Here is a 24891-nt window from a genome sequence, read left to right as displayed (position 1 = left end):
GTGGTCCATACAACCATATTGAATTTAAAATAAAACAAGTGTAAATATTGTATATTGAATATAATAAATGTATAATATCTTATTTACGTTGTATTTATTTCAATACCTCATTCGTATTAAGTTAGAATTAAGATTATATTTAGGTTAAGTTTAACTTTCATAATTAATAAGATAATTAATAAAAGATTGTATTAAGCTTACTTAATATATAATTTTTTTATTAACTTGATGGTAAATAATCATTAAAGTAAAGTGGTGCCATCTTTTAAGTGTTTCACATCTAATTTGGTCGGTAAAGCAGAGCATCTATTACCAATAAACATTTTACCGCCAAAATTAAAAAATTCTTATAGCACAATTGACCTAATCGACAGTGGCGCCATCTGTTGGGTGTCCGCTCAACTAATTCGGTCGGTAAACCAGGGATGGGTAGCCCTCTGACCAATCCAATTTAAATTGTCAAATAAATTTTTAAATTTCCCGCCATTTGAATTCGCTAGTGGTGCCATCTCTCGGTGACAACCGAAACTATACTTGGTCGGTAAAACAAAATGGCGGCCAAGCCAATTTAAATGAATTTTCAAATTTCCCGCCAAGCAGATTTGAATTCGCTAGTGGCGCCATCTGTTATTTGTCCGCTCAACTAATTCGGTCGGTAAAACAAAATGGTTGCCAAGCAAATTTGAATTGTCAAAAAAATTTAAATTTCCCGCCAAGCAGATTTGAATTCGCTAGTGGCGCAATCTGTTGGGATTTCTACCAATTAACTTGGTCGGTAAAACAAAATGGCGGCCAAGTAAATTTGAGTTGTCAAAAAAAATTAAATTTCCCGCCAAGCAGATTTGAATTCGCTAGTGGCGCCATCTGTTGGGTGGTTAGTAAAATAACTCGGTCGGTAAAACAGTTTCCCACATTACCAACTGGGTTTGAATTCGACAAGCTGTTGATAATATAGAAATCTGCATTACCGACAGAGCAGTTACCGACTGTGGGTAACTTAGCCGAGATCAGAACCTGTCCTAGAACTTTCCTAGCCATACTACGCACACCGTTTGAAAAAGAGCTTCTTTACACCCAATTTTCGGTGTGTAAAATTTAACTTTAGAGGTAAGTGTTGCAAAAAATAAATTTTCTTTATACGTGCATGCAAAAACCTCGTTTGGCAACCACTTTCAGCTATCCAAAATAGTCGAATCCCTCACCGTACGCGCGGACGATGAGCAAAGTATTTTGCTCATCGACGCGGGCAGAATGAGGGAGTCGGCCATTTTGAATAGCTGCAAGTAGCTGTCAAACGAGGTTATGCCTGCACTTATAAAGAAAAATATGGTTCGATACTCGTTGCCTCGCGAGCGTATGCCCATTACTCGTGTAATGAGCAAAACGCTCGCTTGGCCCCTTGTATCGAAATATACTATTTTATCAATATAATTGATAAAGTAAATTAATTTTTTTCACCCATTTCCGTTTAAAATTAATTTTTTTTTAACAACATTTTTGATAAAAAAATAGTTTTTTTCAATATTTTTGATAATATATTAATTTTTTTGATTAAATAATAAATTTTTGTCACCAATATTTCTATTTAAAATTAATTTTTTAAAGGTGCTTTTATACCTCAAATTTCGATCAGATGAACATTATTTCTGGACCGTGAAAATGCGTGAAAAGTCATTTTCACGGCGGGTATTTTTGAATTGTTTTAAACAAAAAATGTTTTTTTTTAATAAATATAATATTAAATAATTGTTTTAATATGTAAGAACACTTTAAAATAGTGATAGAAAAATGATTTGATTAAAAAATATAGCAAATTTTGCTTTAAAACGTTTCTGCTACAAGAAAGTGTAAAATGACGATGTTTGTGAAATGGTTTGTACAGTGTACATGTTTCTTTCAGTTATTCGAAACAATTAGTTGAATTTAAATTTATTTGATAAACATTTCAACTTACCGATTTATTTTCAGCACTCATTATTTATTACAAGTTAAAAAGAAACGACATAACATAAACAAAACTCTGAGAGACACTTACAAGGAAGAAGCACTGTACAAACATTTTAAAGCACAATTTGCTAAATTTTTTAATCAAATCATCTTTCTATCACTATTTTAAAGTGTTCGTACATATTAAAACAATTATTTAATATTATATTTCTTAAAAAAACATTTTTTGTTTAAAACAATTCAAAAATACCCGCCGTGAAAATGACTTTTCACGCATTTTCACGGTCCAGAAATAATGTTCATCTGATCGAAATTTGAGGTATAAAAGCACCTTAAAACTTTTTTTTTTATAAAAAAATTGTTTTTACAAATGTTTTTGATTAATATATTAACTAGCAACTTTGTCGTCCGCAAGCGGCCGACTACGTTGCTAGTGTGCATTAACCATATTTTTTATTCTTTTATTTTCAAAAAAATTTAATATTAGAAATGTAAAAAAAATTTCTTTATATTGGATCTACCACCCAAGTAGCAAGGAATATTGCTCGAATGTCAAGCTGATATCAAGCGGCAATATTTTTGTGACATTCAGGCGATATCATAATGTCCTCTTCACGGGGACATTCCTCGGTGATGTATCTATATGATCTATGTGACGGCCTTTCACACAAAAAATGTAACGCATTACAAAACTTACATTCTACATTTATTAAACCTAAATAATTCTGTGGAACTTTACTTTCATTGAAATCTTTAAAAGACATTATTGCAACTCCTGCAGGTTTTTTATTCCAATTATTGTTTTTACATGCCAAATTCTTTTCTTGACGCACTTTCTTTTCATCTTCCGTTTCCGTAGAAAATTTTTTCTTCTTAAATGACAAATTATTTTCTTGACGCACTTTCTTTTCATCTTGAGTTTCCATTGATATTTTGCTTTTCCTACATGCCAAATTTTTATCCTTGCGTATTTTCTTTTCATCTTCAGTTTTTATAGATAATTTCTTTTTTTTTGCATGTCAAATTTTTTTTTGCGCTCTTTCTTTTTTATATCTGTTTTATTACGATTACGTTTTCTCAATCTCTCATTCTCCTGTCTTATTATTTTCTACTCATATGTAACTTCGCGCCTTGCCTCCTTTTTTCTTCCCTTCTCTTTAATTGCTCGAATTATCTTTTTATCATTTTCTTTACTCAGAAAATTCTTCATTTTTAAATATTCATGTGGTGAAATTTTGTTCACATTATTATCAGTTGTACAAATTATTTTCTTTTCACTAGTGTCATTTAGAGAATGTTTAATTTTTAAATATTGTGTTAATAGAACTCTGTTAATATTATTACTGTGCAAAGTATTAAAAACAGAACAAGAGTTTAAAATATAATTTTTATGTTCCTAAGTTCAATTTATGAAAAGACGGTTCTAATTATTCTCTATTATCGAATTCCTATTGTGAGACGTTCTTACTGCCAGAAAATGATTTAAGCGATTATTTTCAAACATTGACTTAAAATGGTTTCCCATTTTGTTATTATCAGTTTCATAATTTATACGGTTTGGCATTACGTTAAATAATATAGATGTTGCAAATGCTATTGCATATACTCCACACTAAACACTACCAAAAAGTTGTTGATTAACAGCTTCAAAAACTACTGTTGGTTTAAAAGGGAACAATCTAATTAAACATTTTATTTGATGCACATTTAAACACCCCTCATTAAGGCTATCAAAAATATAAAGCCTTACTCTATCGTAATAAACATAAATTCAGTGACCATAATTGTTATTACCGCTAAAAAGTATTTGAAAATGTTTATCACCTTCTCTAATTGGGACAATAAAATCAAGCATTTGTACATACAAAGTACTTTGCACATTGAAAAATAAATTGGAATCTTTTCTTAATAATTCTTCAAATTTGTACATATGCATGTAATTTAACAATTTATTTCTATTTTCAATAATTTTTAAATCTTTATCACTTAAAATAACATACTCTTTTATGTTGGCCATAGTATACTTCGTTTAATTTTATTTTTGATTGATGAAAATCTAAATATCTTTAACCCTTTTGCTCACTCTCTCTAATATAACCAATTTTGTCTTTAATTCAATACAACCAATTTTACCTTTTATTAAAAATAAGCAATTTTTCCTTTAATTCAATACAATTAATTTTACCTTTTACTAAATATAACCAATTTTGCCTTTAATCCAATATAACCAATTTTGCCTTTTATCCAATAAAACTACCAAATATCCAAAAGAATGAGAGAACTATGAGTAACTATGAATCAGTAACTACTGATCAGCCAATAAGTGCAAAAAGGACACTTTTATATGAGTAATCAGTAGTTCATTACAAATAACATATATACGTATTTATACCTGTATTAAAACCCCGGAACAAATACCACAAAAAAACCAACCATCGGACAATAGAACCTATGTTAATGGGGATTAACTCTGAGGACCAAGGTAATAATTTCTTTTTTTACATTTATTATATAGAAAAATAAAGATGTACCAACCCTTGTCCAATAGAACCTTTGTTAATGAAGATTAACTCTGAGTACATAATGAAATGTACAGTAGGTTTACATTGACATCGGCACGTCCGACGTCTCGAAATTTTTTCCGTGTATTATCACAAGGAAATATAAAGATAAAAGTCAAAAACTGAAGAGGTAATGTATATCTTTCTTTCTCATATCAAGGAATATAACATATAATTTTCATTTAATATTGCATTTCTCTATCTAGAGGATTCAAAATAACATAAGAATATCTTCGCCTAAAAATCTTACTCTTCTTTCTTTCTGTTTTCAAAATAAGAAAAATATGTATATACCAGTATTAGACTCTCAGAACAATTACCACAAACAATACCAATCCTTGGACAATAGAGCCTTTGTTAATGAAGATTAATTCTCAGGGGCCAGGTAATAATTTTTTAATTTTTTTATTAAAATTTTCTGGGGCTCTAATACAGGTAGGGGAGAGTGATAAACAGTGGGACAGTTTAAACAGTAGGTCACTTTAATTTTCTGAAAAACTACTAAAGAAACTCGACCAAAATTTAAATGTAAACCATGTTTATGACAACACACTATCTATACGCAAGCGCATTTATACTTACACAGCGACTAAAAATGTGATTTTTTATGCTAAAAAACATTAAAAAATTCAAAATTTATAATTATTACAATTATTGTTCGGCAACATCTGAAAAATAACACTTGATAAGAGAACGACTATTCAAATTTTCCTCCAAATTGTTTTTATGTTATGACGAAATTATGACGTATGATCAGCAGTACTGTAAACGTAAAAAAAATAATAACAATTTTTTATATGAAACTTGGCATCGTATTATAAAAATGTAAAATATTATTAAAATATAAGTGTTTTGCAACATTTGTTAACGTTATTTAATGCAAAACATATATATATTTATAAAGTATGAAGCAGAATATTATTATTGAAACAAATATTCATTATTTAATAATAGGTGTCCCACTGTTTAACACAAACCTTGAAAACAAAAAAATGTATCAAGTTCCAAAAACTTGAAATTTTTCTATTTAATCACAATATAATTTAAATAGAATATATGCATTATGTGGAAAAGAGTTCAAACTTTATGGTAATACCAAAAAGTGGACAAAAATATATAAAATTGAAAAAAAGTGATTTTATGCCATTTTGAATTGTCTAGATAGAGAAACGCAATGTTAAACGAAGAAGTACTTATGTTATATTCCTTGGTGTAAGAAAGAAAGGTATGCGTTACCTTTTTAGTTTTAGACTTTCTTTATAGTTTTTTCACGTGATAAAGGGAGAAAGAAATTATTACCTGGGTCCTCAGAGTTATTAATTAATCCTCTTTAAAAGATTGCAGGTCAAGCGAACCCTCATTTGCAAAAAAAAGATATATCTTTCTCTCTCCATAACTTGTTCTTTCCTCTGTCACCGAAAACCCAGCAGGGGTCCGGACGGAATGAATGAATGAATGAATACCAAGATTATTACCCAAGAAGCACGTAATATAACCTCAATATCAAGGTAATATTACACATGAGATTCGTAATATAACGCTGTAATATTACAGTAATCTTACAGTGATCTTAAAATGTCCGCCTCAAGGTAATATTACCGGTAATGTTACTGTAATATTACGCGCTACTATTAAGGTAATATTACAGTAATATTATACCGTAATATTAAGGTAATATTACAAGAGAAAATTACAGTAATATTATGGGAACATTTCTTTATGAAAAAAATCTACCCATCCAGGGAATCGAACCCCGAACTCAAAGCACACGAGTCCAGAGTTTTACCAACAAGCCAAATTGACTTATAATATATTTACGTTTTTTATACTTTATGAATAACTCAAATCAGTCTGTAATATTACTGTAATATTACTGTAATATTACCATTAATATTACAGTAATATTCCCGGTAATATTACCTTGAGGCGGACATTTTAAGATCACTGTAAGATTACTGTAATATTACAGCGTTATATTACGAATCTCACGTGTAATATTACCTTGATATTGAGGATATATTACGTGCTTCTTGGGTATAGTTAATTTTTTTTGATAAAATAATACATTTTTTTACCATTATTTCCGTTTAAAATTAATTTTTTCAACTTTTTTTTTAATAAAAAAATTAATTTTTTTCACCAATATTTCCGTTTAACAAATAAGAGTTATTGATTATCGACAAATGAAGGGTAGAATGACAAAAGGGGTGAAGCGCCAATTCACTGTTTTTACAGGAAGTAAAAAAACATTTTTAAAAATTTTGTAGGTCATTTAAAAAAACTGAGAAAACCGTTTCGATATATTAGTATGTTTTAATAAATAAACAACAATTTGTTGAAATAAACCTCCATATTAACGATAAAATTAAAAAAAACTGTGGTGCCTTGAGGTTATATCAACTGAGCACATTTTCTTTGAGCATTAATTATAAAAAAATATACAGTTTAAAGAAAAACTGGAAAATTAGTTTCTTTCTATGGAATCGACGAAATGAATAGAAAAAAAATTCCTTTAAAAAATTGTTTGTTTTCAAGAAAATTACGAATTAATTGCTTGCTTTGGAATTGAGCAATACTTTCATCTTTAAATTCAATTGTTCACTTAGTATAATCATAAAAATATTTAAAAATTAATAACAAAATTATTTTAAAATTGTTTAAAATTGAAAATATATTATTATTATTAATTTTATTAATTAAAATATTATTAAAATAAAATATAAAAATATAACCTAAAAAAATAATATTTTTGATCAAAATTGAACAGATGGATAAAAATGTGAAGAATGAAAATTCATAAAAACATTTCACCTTCATATCGTTTCTTTTTAACAATATCTTTTTTATTAATAGATTTTTTTCCGCATCTGCGAGGCATTTTCGATTTGTAAAAAGCAATGTTTTTAAATTTGTTAAGTCGTTATGCATAATATTAATGACTCACCACTTTCTTTTGTTTTTCAATCAGGTTGCAATAAAGTAAATTTGAGGCTATTTTATTAATTTAATTTTTATTAAAAACTGATTTAAATACGCAATAAAAGAGGAAATCCTTCTACAGAAATGTGTAAATGAATTTTCTTGATTTTTTTATGCAAAAACCTCATTTTCGATAAATTGGCGCTTGACCCCTTTTGTCATTCTACCCTTCAAATGTTGATAATATAAACTGTAATAGATTGAAATTAATAAAAACATTAAATTTTCATAATTATTCAACAATAATCATCTTAAAATGCATAAAACTTATTCATTTTAATAATTATACTATCAATTTAATCATTTTTTATACATTTTGGACAGAATTTCAATTTCAATCCCGTGTTCCACGAATGTTCCGCGAACTTCGTGGAGCATTCGCATCATACAATCCGCCAGAGGCGGTAACGAAAAAAAACAATGCCAATTCTACAAAGTCCTTAACGCTTTAGCCGTTTATACATGTTCATAAAACTGACTAAAAAAATTTAGTTATGCAAAAAACACGATGAAAAAAAAATTGCTTAGCTGCGAGTCGAGTGCACGCCGTCTGTAAACGTGGGTCAAATCTATCCCAGTGAAAATATTTAAGTTTATTGTAGCTGCCAATAAAGGACTAGGATCGTCACCTTTGGACGTTATAGTACCTACTCTTTCCTACGTTACTTTTTTAGGTGAAGATAGCAGCAGGTTGTAATCGCGTTTTAAAAAGATATTTACCTAAACAGTTTTGGCTGGACACAAAAGACCCACGTTTACATACGAAGGGTTAATTGAATCATTCTCAATTGTGATCAATCGATTATTTCTAAAGGGGAACAATTTGTTCCCTGAAAACCCTCGAGTAGTAATTTTTGTGAGCGTAGCTTAACTTTTTAAAGTGTTAATTTATGTTTTTATAACTGCAAACTTTAAACTCATTTTTCTCGAAATAGATTTTTCTTAATGGGGGCAAGAATTGGTTTCACAGTTTTTAAGGGATTTACTTGAAATTTGAACTGCAGTTTGAGGATACTATTCTTTATGGAAGTACTAAATCACAAATAATAAGTTGAACAGATATATGGCCATAAATAAGAAGAAGAAGTATCCTTGTACTACTTCCTGGCTATATTCGATCCTCCATTTTCAATTTCTGAAATCTGAACTTAGATTTCTGACCCCAAAAATGATAAAAACCTTTTGATTTAATTCATTTGATTTTATAAATTTCGTTAATGTTTTTAATTTAGAAATTCCAAGTTTTATGACTTTTTTCTAAAATTAAAACCAAAAATTGAATCGAAGTCAATAAAAAAATAAACATCTTATGAATGTTCTAATGTTTTTATTCATTAAGTATATTTAAAAAAAATTTACATTTGTTATAACTTAGGGCAGGTTTCTTTAAAAATAATTTTGCAGTCAAAACCTATCAAAAAAATCAATCGTAAATTCAACTAAGGTCAGATGGGGAGAAAATGAATTAAAGAATTCCAGGATAATTATTAGTAATAGCAAAACTATAATAATGATTTAAATACAATTATCCAACGTAAATATAATTTATTGTAATAAAATAACTTAGAAAATTATATTTAAACATGTTGGTCTAATAAATACAATGATTATAAAATCTAGTTGAATTTTTTGTACAATTTGTTGTTAAAAGCGAATAATCATATAATTGGATTAAGTAACTTTTTCAAACGACATGTTGTATTATTTAATAAAATGTTAATATGGAAAAGTTTAATTTTAAAAATTCATTTCTATAAAATTTTAAATAAAGTTGTTATACATTATAAAAGAATTTATCACTAGGCCTTAGAAAGTAATTTTGTTTTATACTTAGTAGCGAAAACGGTATAAAAACCACTGCATTACTTTCAAATTACATTGAATTGATGTGAATAAACATAAAATTTTCATACTGCATAAATAAGAAGTAGTATAAATACAAATTACAGTAATACAATTATTAACAGTTTGTTTTTTTGTGTTCTAATTTTTAATTTAATAAAAACGTTTCAACAAATTATTTTTAAATATAGTAAAGAAATACAATAGGTATCTAATACAGTTTAGTAACATAAGTATTGAAATTTACTTTTAAAAAAAAATTTCGAATTGCAACTAGTACCTAATAAAAGTATAAAATACGATTTTCTTTTAGAAAAATTTTTGACGCAGATTATTGCGAATTATTTTCTATATTTATCAATTTTTTAGAAAAACGGAAGAAAATTTCGCAGGTTACAACTTTTTGTAATTATTTTTTATAATTAATTTTCAAATAATGCTACACTGATAAAAAATTTGTGATTCAAATAACAAGTTACTTATTTATATTTTCAAATAAATTTTTTTAAACCAAATAATTTTTACATTTGATTTAAATAAACTATATTTGTACAATAATTGATTGATTGAAATAAATGTTTATTGAATAATTGTGAAATAACTGATTATTTGAATTAAATTTTTTTCAGTGCATTAGATCTTCGTATTGACAGTTCTTATAATTTGATTAATACTCTCGACAGATGTAATTTTGCTTCAATTATTTTCTACCTATGTAAGTCACGTTTCAATTTTCGAAGTACTATTTAGTTAATAGTTTTTTTTCCTACTGTTCCATTTTGAGATTTACTGTCCTATTAAAAATAAGGACATCTTCATGCTCTTAATTACTCTATATCACATTCTCTTTCTGTACCTATCCTCTTTTTTTGTCTCTATTCTCAGCCTTACTTTCAGTACAAAACATTATTTTTAAGTCTCTTTAGAACGATCATATCACAATGTTTCATTTTCATTTTCATGATTAAGTATCATTAATCGCTTTAATCTTGTTATAATTGTCCCATATCCGTATAACAAACTTAACTCCTTTTAATGGAATTAAAAATTACGTTCAAATTTTTATCTTCCTATATTTCAGTCCAAATATTTCCTTTTGATTCCTCCATTTATACCTGAGGCTATTAATTTCTCTTTTAGTTCCTGATAATTTCTTAGTCGCGATACTGCATATTCCTGGAAAAAAATGTTTTTTCATTAAAATAAATTTTCTGAAGAAGAGTTGGTACCGACCCGAAACGTCGACACATTGATTTTATTTTTATAATAAATTAATAAAATATTTTTGACCAATAATCCTGTTATAAATCTTATTAATAAACTATAACGGTCACTAACTTTATATATGAATAAAATAAATTTTCATTTATAATTTTATTAAAAAAAATCAAAATATTGATTTAAATTAAACAAACCAATTTTAAAAATTTATACGTAATTTTTCTTAATTATTGCATTTGTTAGAAAAAATGTTTCTTTATTACCCAATATCCAAATGGAATATCAGATGTTTTTGCGTTGACAATTCCCCACAATCCCCAAAAAAGATGAGTAGCCAATGAGAAAACTTTAATTTCTGACATTAATTTTTCTTCCTCAGCTTCACCTTGTTTTCCCATCCTCTTCAAATAACTCCTGACGAAATTCAGCTGTTGATAAAAAAACATTATTAAAATACAATCAGAAAAAATTTCAGTCTAACTATTGAATTTTTTCCTCAAAATTTTTGTTCAATTCAAAATAATTTTACAATTTTAATTTAATTTTTTCTAATTTTAGAAAAATATGTTCCCGAACATTTGAAAAATTATTTTTATTAAGTTAGAGAAACGAAATAATAAGATTGTTTTCCTTTTTCGTTTCTAAATAAATTAAATTAATCAATTCAATTTTTTTTCTACAAAACTAAATAATAATAATTAAAATATAAATTTTTGTCTCTATAAAACAAAAATTATAGACTTATCATTATAGAAATGAAAATATATAATAAAGTGCTTTGTAATTAATAATAATTGATAGATAAATTTTTTCATGGCAAAAAATACCGAAAAATCATTACTTCTTAAAGTTTTCTTCAATGAAAGTGTTGGAAATTACATTTTTCGTTAAAAATAAATATTTAAAAAATATGATAATATAAGGAGTTACGCCCATAATTGGCACAGAAAAAATAAAATCTAATACTTAAAAATTTTTTCCTACTAATTAATATTTAACAGAATTTATGTCTAGCAAAATTTTAATAAAAAATAATTTTCATTTAACAAAATTGCTCAAATGAGCATTTACAAAAAAACAAGTTTTTATTCCATATCTTAAGTTAAAAATAAAAAAATTTGTTTTAAAAATCCTTTTTTACTTTTTATCACTTTAAAAAAATATGATATGATTAAATGATTTTTATGTTCAATGAATAAAATTTAATAAAAATATCAATCCATTATCTTTTATTTTTTAACGCTGGATTGTGAAAATGTTGCCACGAAGGTTGAGGTAATATTTCGGCATTTAAAATCAAGAGAAAAATTTTTTTAATAATAATTTTCAAATTTTAATATATGACTTTAAATTCGTAATCAGCGACTCCAAAGAAAATTTGAAAAACAATTGTCTTCGAATTCGAAATCAATATCTTCGAAAAACTCCGAGTAACAACCTATAACTGAATTTAATCAATTTAAAAAATTTTTTGACGCAATATCAAAACGTTTACAAGTTAAATAGTAAAGAAAAATTTTAATCTCTTAAAGTTAAAACTAAAAGATTTCAGAAATATTCGATTAATTGAGAATGAAAAGACACAAAATTAAAAAGCCAATGATGACAAAAGCTCGAAATAATATTAAAATCATTGTTTTTGAAAATGACCCTATTAAAAATTCCCACATGGGAAACCACATGGGATCCTATGTCAAAAACTATGTAAAACCACACTCCTAAACAGGAAACCATATGGTTTCCCATATAAATCCCCAAGGAAAATTGAGACAGGAATTAACCATAGAAAAATATCAAAACGAGGTTCCCCATTTCCTATGTCAAATCTCATGTCAAATACCATGTTAAATATTAAATGAAATCCTTTATCATTATTTTGAAAAATTTTCCCATATCAAACCCCATGCCATTTCCCAAGTAAAATCCTTTATCATTTTTTTAAAAAATTTTCCCATGTCAAACTCCATGTCATTTCCCATGTGAAATCCTTTATCATTTCCCATATGAAATCCTTTATCATTTTTTCGAAAAGTTTTCCCATGTCAATTCCCATGTCATTTCCCATGTCATTCTCCATGTGAAATCCCTTATCATTTTTTTGAAAAATTTTCCCATGTCAATTCCCATGTCATTCCTCATGTCAATTCCTATGTCACATGGGAAATAACATGAGAAAATTTTTCAAAAAAATGATAAAGGATTTCACATGGGAAACAACATGGGGTTTGACATGGGAAAATTTAAAAAAAAATGATAAAGGATTTTACTTGGAAAATGACTTGGGGTTTGACATGGGGAAATTTTTCAAAATAATGATAAAATATTTCATTTAATATTTAACATGGTATTTGACATGGAAAATGAGGAACCTCGTTTTGATTTTTTTCTATGTCAATTCCTGTCTCAATTTTCCATGGGGATTTATATGAGAAACCATATGGTTTCCTATATAGGAGTGGGGTTTCATATAGTTATTTCATAGGATCCCAAGTGGTTTTCCACGTGGGGATTTTCAATAGGGGAGTAAATTATTAAATAATAGCACTTTGGAAAATACTAAAAAAATTGTGTTTTGAATAGAAAAAAATATTTTTCAATCAATAGTAAAAATAACTACAATGTCATGGGATATTAAATCAGAATCTCACATTTAGAGATTAGATAGTACATCAGCTTGACCAATTTTTTTTCTAATTTTATTGGACGAAGCTATTTGTACTTTTTGCGGCCATTAACAAGAGCCTCGAATTGCAGTTGCGCATTGTTTGTCACGCCAAAAGGTAGGTAGTAGTAGTTAATTGAATTTTGCGGATTAAAAATTGACTATTTTGAGAGTGCGTGTAGAGGTACTCTATTTAATGTTGAAGAGGCGTTGATGCCGCACTGGTCATCAGGCCATGATGAAAAGGCATCAGTTCCTCGGGTTTCCACGCACACCGCAAGTCGTGTTCCAGAACTCAGGCAGTATCAATTGCCCCCCAATTTGTCGAATGGTGGTCCTGTGAAACTAATACATACACACGCAACACACGCCAAGGTGTCCTACCCTCCCCTCAATATATCAACCTGAACCTGTCGCTTTTTCTATGTTTTACTTTTTTTAAACTTAAATTTAAAAAAATATATCTATTATTTATTTTTAAAAAAGCATAGCAAAATTAAATTTAGTGGAGGGTGAAAATTTCCCAACTGGGACACCTAAAACTGACTTTTAAAATTTTAACTATTTTTTTCATAATCTATTGCAAGAAGCCGAATTAAAAACATTCCTGAAATGCGTTTTTAAAAAAATTAATTTTTTAATTATTTATTAACAATTGAATATTTTGTTACCTTTCCACTAAATTTGCAATAACTCTGTTGCTTGTTAATGAAATTTAATAAAATTTGGTGAGTATAAAGAAAAATGATGTCTCTTTGAAATGCAATAGAAATTTCAATTGACCTTTATTGTTAATGCAAAAAAAAATTGTTTATTTAATAAACAAATGAATATTTAAACTACTTCTCATATGTTTAGGAAAAAATTTCAAAAACCACATAAATCTACACTTTCTCAACTTTAATTTAAAAAAAAATCTTAGTACCTTTAAAAAATGAGTGAATTACGCGAATTTGAAGAGCGACGTACAAGCGCCGAAACAGTCACCACTGCCGCGCGCAGCGCGCTACTACGCGTCGATGCCTATTCTCTGTTATCGAATTATAGACTAGAACCACATTTTTCAATAGCAGAATTTTTATTTAACCGAATTTTTTTAAATAGAATTGTTATTAAAGTCTAATTTTTATTTAACCAAATTCTTATTTAATTAAATTTTCGCAAAACCAAATTTTCATTTGGCCAAATTAGTATTAATATAAATTATATTAGTATAAATTAGTATCATTCGATAACAGAGAATAAGCATCGACACGTAGTAGCGCGCCGCGCGCGGCAGTGGTGACTGTTTCGGCGCTTGTACGTCGCTCTTCAAATTCGCGTAATTCACTCATTTTTTAAAGGTACTAAGATTTTTTTTTAAATTAAAGTTGAGAAAGTGTAGATTTATGTGGTTTTTGAAATTTTTTCCTAAACATATGAGAAGTAGTTTAAATATTCATTTGTTTATTAAATAAACAATTTTTTTTTTGCATTAACAATAAAGGTCAATTGAAATTTCTATTGCATTTCAAAGAGACATCATTTTTCTTTATACTCACCAAATTTTATTAAATTTCATTAACAAGCAACAGAGTTATTGCAAATTTAGTGGAAAGGTAACAAAATATTCAATTGTTAATAAATAATTAAAAAATTAATTTTTTTAAAAACGCATTTCAGGAATGTTTTTAATTCGGCTTCTTGCAATAGATTATGAAAAAAATAGTTAAAATTTTAAAAGTCAGTTTTAGGTGTCCCAGTTGGGAAATTTTCACCCTGGAAGAATCCAGACTAGCGTCGTATCTGGAGCAAAAAAAACGTCTGAGGACAAATTGATTTGGAGGTAATCATTTTTTTGCCTTAGTGTATAGAGTCTTTAGCTAGCGCGCGTCGAACCCGGGTTCAATCCCAGTTCCTCCAAATTTATTTTCATATTTTTCTCTAAAATACTAGAAGTCGAAAAACAAGCAAAGCAACAATGACATAAATAAAAAAAAATTCAAAATTTTGCTTAATTTTCATTTTCTGTGACAGCCTTTATAGGATCCTACGTAGGAAACTATATGGAAAACTATATAGTTTCCTGTAACATTGCCTGAACCAAATTCGTACAGTAATGTCGTATGTTGTCTGAAAGCATCCTTAAACGCATCCCACGTAAGATCTTACAAAGGATCTTATGAGGATTCCTTATAGATTGGTTTTAAAGGATCACACGTGGGAAACTTTGTAGGAATTTTCAATAGGAAACACTCCGAGATTTCTTTGCAAAATTTATTTACCTTTAATCTTAAAGAAATAAGTAAAAAAAAGAAAGTTATCTTCAAACCTATTTATCCAAAGACGTGTTTTTTGCCGCAATAGTCCAAATTCTATGCCTATAAATTTAATATAAAAATCTTGAGCATCGATCATTTGCGCAGAATTCTTTACGAAATTAAAAACAAACATAGAATATTGGAAAAATAAAATGTGCATTTTTACCACAAAATGATCACTATACTAGTCGAATGTAGATAAAAATATGTAAGTAAATTTTCAATGTGACTTATTTTTATTATTAGAATGCAAATAATGTTCATGTTTTAAATGCAAATAATTTTTATCACATTTAGAAATAATTTTTAGTAAAATTTTTTGAAAAAGGTTGTCGAAACAAAATGAATTTTATTTTTTCGTTAAAAAGAATTCTACAAATGATTCATCCTCGAATGAATACAAAAAGATTTACAATAAATAATGATATATTCATGATATATGCAATGAATAGCAAACTACAATATGAATGATATAAAACTTGATTATACTTAATTTTTAAATAAAAATTAGAAATGAAAGTTAAAAAAAACTGTTTAAACTGCTTTTTTAAAAAATAAATTCCTAATTTAGAGATTGTAAATTGTAGTGATTGTAAATATTGACTACTAAAATTGATAATATTGATCAACAAGGTTGCAGTAATTGGAAGAAGTGTTTATCTTACCGAATCTTTTTACTTTTCTCCCAACCCCCCCTTTTGAGACTTACCTTTTGCTCTCTTGTGGGTGCATATCCTCGTCTCTCGATAAAGAAGGGAAGATTATCCACTTTATAATCATACTGCCATTCAGCAAAATGATTTGCAAGGTCAAAACCTCTATAATTGTAGGAACAATACTCAAAATCAATTACTACTAGATCTGATTTTGAGGAATTTTGCCGTAGAAGAATGTTACCCTCCTGTAAATCATTATGACAAAACATCACAGGATATTTTTGCTGATGCACTAATGATCTGAAAAAGAAAATAATGCATTAAGTATATAACATCACTGAACAATAAAATTTAAAGTTTAAAGTTAATACCCAAGAAGCACGTAATATATCCTCAATATCAAGGTAACATTACACGTGAGATTCGTAATATAACGCTGTAATATTACAGTAATCTTACAGTGATCTTAAAATGTCCGCCTCAAGGTAATATTACCGGGAATATTACTGTAATATTAACGGTAATATTACAGTAATATTACAGTAATATTACAGTAATATTACAGTAATATTACAGACTGATTTGAGTTATTCATAAAGCATAAAAAACGTAAATATATTATAAGTCAATTTGGCTTGTTGGTAAAACTCTGGACTCGTGTGCTTTGAGTTCGGGGTTCGATTCCCTGGATGGGTAGATTTTTTTCGTAAAGAAATGTTCCCATAATATTACTGTAATATTCTCTTGTAATGTTACCTTAATATTACGGTATAATATTACTGCAATATTACTGTAATATTACCTTAATATTAGCGCGTAATATTACAGTAACATTACCGGTAATATTACCTTGAGGCAGACATTTTAAGATCACTGTAAGATTACTGTAATATTACAACGTTATATTACGAATCTTACATGTAATATTACCTTGATATTGAGGTTATATTACGTGCTTCTTGGGTAGTAAAATTAGCATCTTGGGGTGCATTTTCTCATAAGAATCATTAATTAGAATATTTATTTTAAATAATTAAATTTTTTTTCTAATTTTTATTAGAAATAATTATTTTCTAAACAAAATTTTCAATTTTCGAATTAAAATCTAACAGATTTTCTTTTTATACGAATTTTTAAATAATAATACTTTTTAGCTACTGAATTTTTGTTTGGCAGAATTTTTATTTTACAGTCATTTTCTATACATGATTTTTTATATACAAGAATTTTAATTCAGAGAATTTTGCCTCATAATTATAATAATAATAAGAAATAATATCATTTCTTTTATTCAATAAAAAATTGTAATTTATTTATACTTTTAAAAATTATGCAAAATTAAATTATTTCTTGGAAATTTTTTAAATTTTGACAAATTTTTTATTTTTTAAAATTATTTTTAAAATTTTGTTTATGTCTAGGTGATACTTGAAAGTACAAAAAATGTATCACTAATTTGGGTGTTATTAGCACGTATTTTATGCTTTACCATAACGAATTTTATTTTAAATCGAATAATATATTAATATAATATGCAATTTCCAATTTATATGAGTAATTCATTACCTTATTTAATTTACTATATTTCCCTTAAATAAAGTTTAATTAATAACAATATTTTTCATAATGTTTAAACCGGAAATTTGTTGCCATAAATAAATAATTAATGGAAACGTAATATATTAATTTATATTAAAAAATTTTTTAAGTTGAATTTACATTATTTTAAATAAGTGCGCGCAACTTTACTTCGGCCAATCTGGTCGTGCATCTCATTTGAATTTTATATTACTTTCGATTTTCGATTAATGTCTTTTTTTAGAAAAAATAAATAATTTAATTCCTAATTTAGCTACAATAATTTTTAGAAATTTCGAATCAATATATTCAGTATTTAAGAAATGAAAAAGCTGACATGATATCAAATAAGTATCATTTGACCTAAATGATTTTAATTCCCCAAAATAGATTCTGACATATTAAAAAAAAGAACAAGAAACACAATTTAGGTATGAATAGAAAAAAAGTGACTGGTACTTACTTGTACCATTTGATTTCATGTTCAAGTTTAAGTGACTTGATGGCCTTAACATTGTCAAGTTGAAGAGAATCGATATCTTCGACATTCTCCAGTATATCTGTAGCTATATTCAACCACTTAGTCATTGTTTCCCAAATCCACGAGGGCTCTTTGCTAATAGGAACTTGCATTTTGTGGATCATTGCCATTTTTTCAACAATTAATTCACTTAATATTGGATCAGACAATTCTTTTGTAAGAAGAGGACGAGCAGGGATGTATTCTTCAATTCTACCACCAGGGAAGATACCATGAAGTTTTGGACCAAGTTGTCTTTCTGATAAAAGTGTAAAAATAACTGATTCAGTTATGAGACCCTCCAATGCCCTCTCTCCATGAACTTGGCCATACAATCGTACCAAAACTTGTTTGGGTTCACCACGAACTGTATTCGTGCCTTCTGGTAGTTGAACATTATATAACCAATTGCTTAATCCGCCACTGTAATGGAAAAAAGATAAAATTTTTTCATTTTCGTTTTTTGAAAATTTAACTTCAACTATTATAAATAAACAAAAATTGTCATACATTCAAAATGTCAATTAATTTTTCAAGTTTTGATAAAATAATTTTTTCTTAATGATTTCTGGTTTCGTTACTAACTTTAAAATAATTCTTTACTATTTTATATATGGAGTGCATGATTAATCTATGACAATCATTTTTAGCATTTTCATTTTCAAGAATTTTTTTTGATGTATTTATTTTTCAGGTGAATTTTTATTTTTCGAATTAGAATTAAACAGAATTTATTTTCGAACAAATTTTCACTTATTCAAATTTTTATTTAGAAGAATTCTAATTTAACCGAATTTTAATTTAGCATAATTCTTATTTAATAGAATTTTAAACGATTCGAATTTTAAATGTTAGCATGTCCAATTCACCAAATCTTCATTTTTCAGATTTTATTGTTACGAATTTTTATTTAATAAAATTCTTAAAGCGATAAATCTTAATTTGTCCGAAATTGGAAATAACAAAACAAAAAATTGACAGAAATTTTCGGCGTTTTAAGAAATCTATCAAATAATAATTCGCACAAACAAAAATTCAGACAAATGTAGATTCGGTGAACTGGAAATTTGGCCATTTAAAAATTCGAATCACTTTAAATTCTGTTGAAAAAAAAAATTGAAATTAAAATTCGTTTAAATTAGAATTATGTATGTTAAATAAAAAATTGTGTAATAAGAAATTTTATAACAATAAAAATTCGGTACCTAAAATTTCTGTAAGGTAAATATTTATTTAAAAAAAAAATTTATTATTTTATATTCAGGGTCAGTTGGGGTAAATGGGGACAAAATCCATATTTTTAACAAATTACATAAGTTTCTTCCTTTAAAAGGTAATATTTGCGTTTTTTTTAGTTGTTATTTACATTCCTAGGATTAATTGTATGCAGCAGAGAAAAATTTAGATAAGCTTTAAACGCATGAAACTGACTGTCTCCATTTGCCCCAAAATTTAGAAAATTTCTTAAAATTTGGGGTAAATGGGGACAGCTTGTTATTATTAACTAAATTGACAAAAATCATAAGGAATAAGAAAAAAATTTTGTATGATTTTTAAGTTTGTTTTATTCAAATGCGAAACAAAATACTGAAACAGTTTGACTTTAATTTTCAAGTTTTTATGCATTAAGCGATAGCTTGAATTATCTTGCTGCCAATTGTCAAAATAAAAGCTTGACAATACTCAGAACCTCTTGTAGGTGATCTGAGGTTAAAATATTGACGTTGAACTTAATTTTAAAACTGTAAATTAAGTTCCAATACCTCTTCTCCTTATTTAGCTCCTGTCACCCCTATTGAAAAAAAACACGTATAATTATACGTATAATTATACGTGTTTTTTTTCAATAGGGACTATTTACCCCAACTGACCCTAATATATTTTTAATATATATAAATAAACTTCGACAGTCACACGAAGAGCACCGAAAAATATGACAAAATCTTTTATTAATCGCAAGTTAAATTTTTTTAATTAATTAATGAATAAAAATTAATAAGTAATTACAGTTTACAACAAAAAGCAAAAAAAATAAATATCCTGGTAAAAAGGTTATACCTTGTAAGAAGACTTGAATTAAGAAGAATAAAAATACCAGCATATTTTTCCAATACTCTAAAATTAGGCAGAATACTTGAAAAATTAATTTTTTTCTATTACAAAATATAATTAGTATTCCATTAGCGGAGCATATTTCGTAAATTTTTAATTTTAACAATTTTCGTTAGATAAAATTAAGAAACAATTAATTTTTAATTCTTTTAATAAGAATACATCTTTTATTTGTTTAATCCGATAGAATTCGACCTTCGGAAGTCTGTGAAGACAACCAATTTTGAAAATGAAATTGAAAAAGAATTAAATAGGGGAATATACTCAGGGTTGGACACTTCGATTTTCTTAAAATAAGAACACTAGCGCCTTCTATGCACGGACGTGGCGAAGTTTCCCGTAGTGAAACCTAACTTTTTGTGTCTTCACATTTTTGGAGGATCAAAAGTAGCGTCTGCTGTGACGTCGGTGCATTTATAGGAACGAAAAAAGTTTTGTAAGCGATGTGTTTAAACATAAAAAATGAATAAAGAAAACAAGAAATCGGTAAGGTAAGTTTATTGCATGTATTGTGGGGTTCATGATTGAAGAAAAAATGAAGTGTAAAATCGAATCGCAAAGTATGTCTGGTTATGGTTAGCACAATTCGAAAATGTTACTTCTACTTAGGGTTGGACACTTTATACTCTCAGGGTTGGGCACTTTGTTAATTATGAATTTGACACAATTTATAAATAAATATACAAATAAACATTGACTCACACACACAGCACATATTCTGCCAAAGATATTAGAAAAATAATAATAACGTTAAAAATTAACCTAAAAATCGTTTTCAGTAACGTTATAAATAATATTAATTGTCAATTATAAATAATAATAATAATAATAATAATAATAATGTATAAATGAAAAAATAAAGATAAAAAAACGTTTTCAATAACGTTATAAATGTTATTTTATTTTTTTAACCACAATTCGCTTCGATTTTCACAAAGTGTCCAACCCTGAGTATAATGTCCAACCCTGACGAGATTTAGTTTTTTTTAAATGATCAGAACTTTTATAATTTTAGACCAATCAATTTACGATCTGCAGCAAAAGTGTTCCTCTTTTGTACATCTTTCTAACAATATAACTCAATTGACTAAATTTATTTTTTTAAAAAGATTATAAACAAAGTCCAAAACGGTGTCCAACCTTGAGTATATTCCCCTATTAAATTAGAAAAAATCTGAATTAATTCCTTACAGTAGAATTAAATTTTACTTTTTTGTTTATGTAATTGAAAGAAATTAAAAAATAGTAAACTCCACTTTTGGAATAGAAAACAATAAATTAATTTTATTGATTTCAAAAGAAAATGTTTGGTATTAAAAAATTCTTTTTAATAAAATTAAGAATCGCCCATTTTATACTTTATTTATCTAAAAAAACTTTATTGCAATTAAAAAATTGCGAAATATATTCAACTAATAAAATATAAATTGTATTTTCGAATAGAGAAGAATTAATTTTTTCAATATTATGTCCAATTTTAGGTAATTAAAAATAATATAGAATTTTCGGGATTCAATATCGAATAAATAAATTTCATTATATTAATGGTTCTGAAACATTAGTAAAATATTTTCAAATATTTCCTCAATTTAATACATTCCTATTTTTTGACTCGTAGAAATCGATAAATTTCGTTTTCTTAGGATAAAAAAAGTTTCTTAATTAAGTGATTTTAATAATCTTAAATAATATTTAACAATAATAATAATAATAATAATAATAATAAAAGTAATAATTTTAATTATCCTCGAAAATGTTATTGTTTTGCAGGATTTAAAATTTTCATAAGAACCAAATTTTCATTAACTCTTAACGTACCTTATACGTTTAACAACAATGTTATCCGGGGTGACGTGTTTCCAAACTCCATGTAAATGTTCACGACAGATTCTCGCAGCTGTTGCTCTCATCTCTGGATTCTTATCTGACATCTGTAATGGAAAATTTTTTATTTTTTTTATTTGAAACAAAATTATAACAGAACTGCGTTATTTTTAGTTTTATATATAAAATGTCATGGTCACATAAACTGCAAATTGCTAAAGTTAGATTAAAACCTTGCTTTATAAACGTTTATTTATAGATAAATTATTTATTATTCTACATGGTTTAATTTCTTATAAATAACTTTTATTTCTTAAAAAAAAATTATATTAACATAAAAAATTAAAAAATGATAAATACAAAATATAAAAATATAGAAGCAAAAAAAATGAATTATAAATCTAACAAAAAAACTAAATTTATTCAATTGTAAAAATAAACGTTTTGTTTAAATTAAAAAATTAAAAAATAATCTTAAAGAAATAAATTAAATGAAAAGTATTTTTTAAAAACTTGATAAATCCATTTTTAAACATTTTTTTGAAAACATAATTTACAAATAAAAAAATAAATATTTCTATAATTCAACATATTATTGACAAAAATTATATTTAAAAAAAATTTCAAAATAGATTTACCAGGTTTTAAAAAATTGGTCCTCAAAAAAATGTTCGTAGTAATTATTTTTATGATAATTAACTATAATCCATTATTATTAATTTTTATTTTTGGAGGTATAATCACTGCTAATAATTAATAAAATATCTACTAGGTTTTATGTAGTTGCATAGTTGACAATATTATGCAAAAAATCAATTTTTTATGCATTAAACATGAAATCATTAATTACTATAAAAGTAATAGTAAATACGAAAAGAATAAAATACTAAATTTAAATTATTCTAAACAAAACATAAATTAAGTTAACTGTAGAACGAAATGCGTCACCTGCTAAATATTCTCAGAGAGGATAATAATATCGACAAAGAAATAATTAAACTTAATAATTGCGAAGGCAATTTTCCATGATGATTCGTAAATGAAAACTTGAGTAAACTGACATTTAAAGGTAAGCAATCATGAGTTTGCGCACAGCTAAAAGCCGATCAATATTCTCTCGTCACGTGTACTTATTGAAAGAAATCTGGTAAGAGTGCACGCGATAAAAAATAATAATTTTTCTTTACACTATAATTTTATTGCAAATTTATTGGACAAATAATTATACATTATTATAATAAAATAAAATTTTTTTTCATAATTCCGAGTCAATGAAAAATACTGTTGTTATAACGTTTCGTATATTATGCTGTCCTCATTTATTGACATCGAATGATTGATAAATTTTCTAATATTTTATTAAACTTTACTTAGTGATAAATACAATTTATCTATTATATTCGCGTGCCATTCCAAAAAAAATTACTTAATTTCCTAGGACCTTCACTAATTTAAGTCAAAACTTGATAATATTATATTTATTCATACAAAGTTCCATAAAATTAACTTTTTATGGGGCGCATAATTATCCTATAAAAGTCATTAGTTAAAATTTTCATTTTAAAAATTTTTTATTCTAAAGAATTTTTCTTTACCCAACTTTTTATTAAAAAAAAATTCCAACTAGGACGAATTTTAATTTAACAAAATTCTCATTTAACAAAATTTTATGTGATTCGAATTTTTTAGTGCCAGAATTTCCAATTCACCGATTCACAATTCACAAGATTATTAAAATTGACCAAGCAGAATTTACCAAGAAAATCATGAGTGGTAAATTTAAAAATTTAAGTCGAAATCTTTCTGTCGATTGTTTTTTCGTCCATTTGCAATGACTGAATAAATGAAATTGAATGAATGAATGAATGAAAAATTTGTTAAATTGAAATTCTGCTTAATTGAAATTTTTTACATGTTCATGAAAAGAAAACTATAGTTAATACAAATGCGATGTTGACCGCGTGTATGACTGCTCTAGTAGCATCCCAAGAAGCACGTAATATAACCTCAATATCAAGGTAATATTACATGTAAGATTCGTAATATAACGTTGTAATATTACAGTAATTTTACAGTGATCTTAAAATGTCCGCCTCAAGGTAATATTACCGGTAATGTTACTGTAATATTACGCGCTAATATTAAGGTAATATTACAGTAATATTGCAGTAATATTATACCGTAATATTACAAGAGAATATTACAGTAATATTATGGGAACATATTATATGGTAATATCAATTTAAAAAAAAAAATTTCCCACATACGGGGCACGGAAGCTTAATTTCTGCTACACTGTGAAGGGGTTAATCGTAACCGTAATCTAAAGTATTTTTTAAATAGGTTTTTTATAGAAAATTGTAATAACAATCAATTTTTATTGATAAAAAATCGACTTAACAAAAATATTTCATAATAGGCTAGGCTTGTTGAATGTGGAATTAAGTCAGCTTTCGATTAGCAGCTTCAGAATTGCCATACATTTATCTCTTTGTAAAATATTTCATTTTTTCTTGTTAACATTAATTAATTAATTAATATCTCGAGAACCAAATGAAAGGACATTTGCATATTTGTGCTGACAGTATACATTTTAAACTTTATAGAAAAAAATGAAAAAGAAAAAAATTACCAATTTTGAAAAAAAATCAAAAAAACTTTTAATTTTCAAAAAATGTGTCAAATAATT

At 26.5% G+C, this 24891-nt stretch overlaps 1 protein-coding gene across 4 annotated transcripts in view; it reads right to left on the bottom strand.

The window, feature by feature from the left end:
• Positions 1-8794: 8794 nt before the first annotated feature.
• The window catches only part of LOC127285365 (choline/ethanolamine kinase), a 32953-nt gene continuing 16856 nt past the window's right edge, over positions 8795-24891 (bottom strand). For 3 of the 4 annotated variants that reach the window (XM_051311344.1, XM_051311343.1, XM_051311347.1), the window contains exons 2-6: positions 22197-22309; positions 18210-18689; positions 16222-16468; positions 10814-10978; positions 8795-10505 (exon numbers count right to left, since the gene is read on the bottom strand). In XM_051311344.1, coding sequence (XP_051167301.1) covers positions 10407-10505; positions 10814-10978; positions 16222-16468; positions 18210-18689; positions 22197-22309 — 1104 coding nt within the window. In that variant the 3' untranslated portion in view covers positions 8795-10406. Of the gene's footprint in view, positions 10506-10813; positions 10979-16221; positions 16469-18209; positions 18690-22196; positions 22310-23150; positions 23302-24891 lie in introns of those variants that run through there. The other variant, XM_051311346.1, reaches the window with a different exon arrangement.

The sequence above is a fragment of the Leptopilina boulardi genome, unplaced genomic scaffold (genome assembly GCF_019393585.1).
Source record: "Leptopilina boulardi isolate dan_hultmark-lab unplaced genomic scaffold, ZJU_Lbou_2.1 LbouV2_332, whole genome shotgun sequence".
NCBI lineage: Eukaryota > Metazoa > Arthropoda > Insecta > Hymenoptera > Figitidae > Leptopilina > Leptopilina boulardi.
This window is presented reverse-complemented; position numbering and strand designations above follow the sequence as displayed.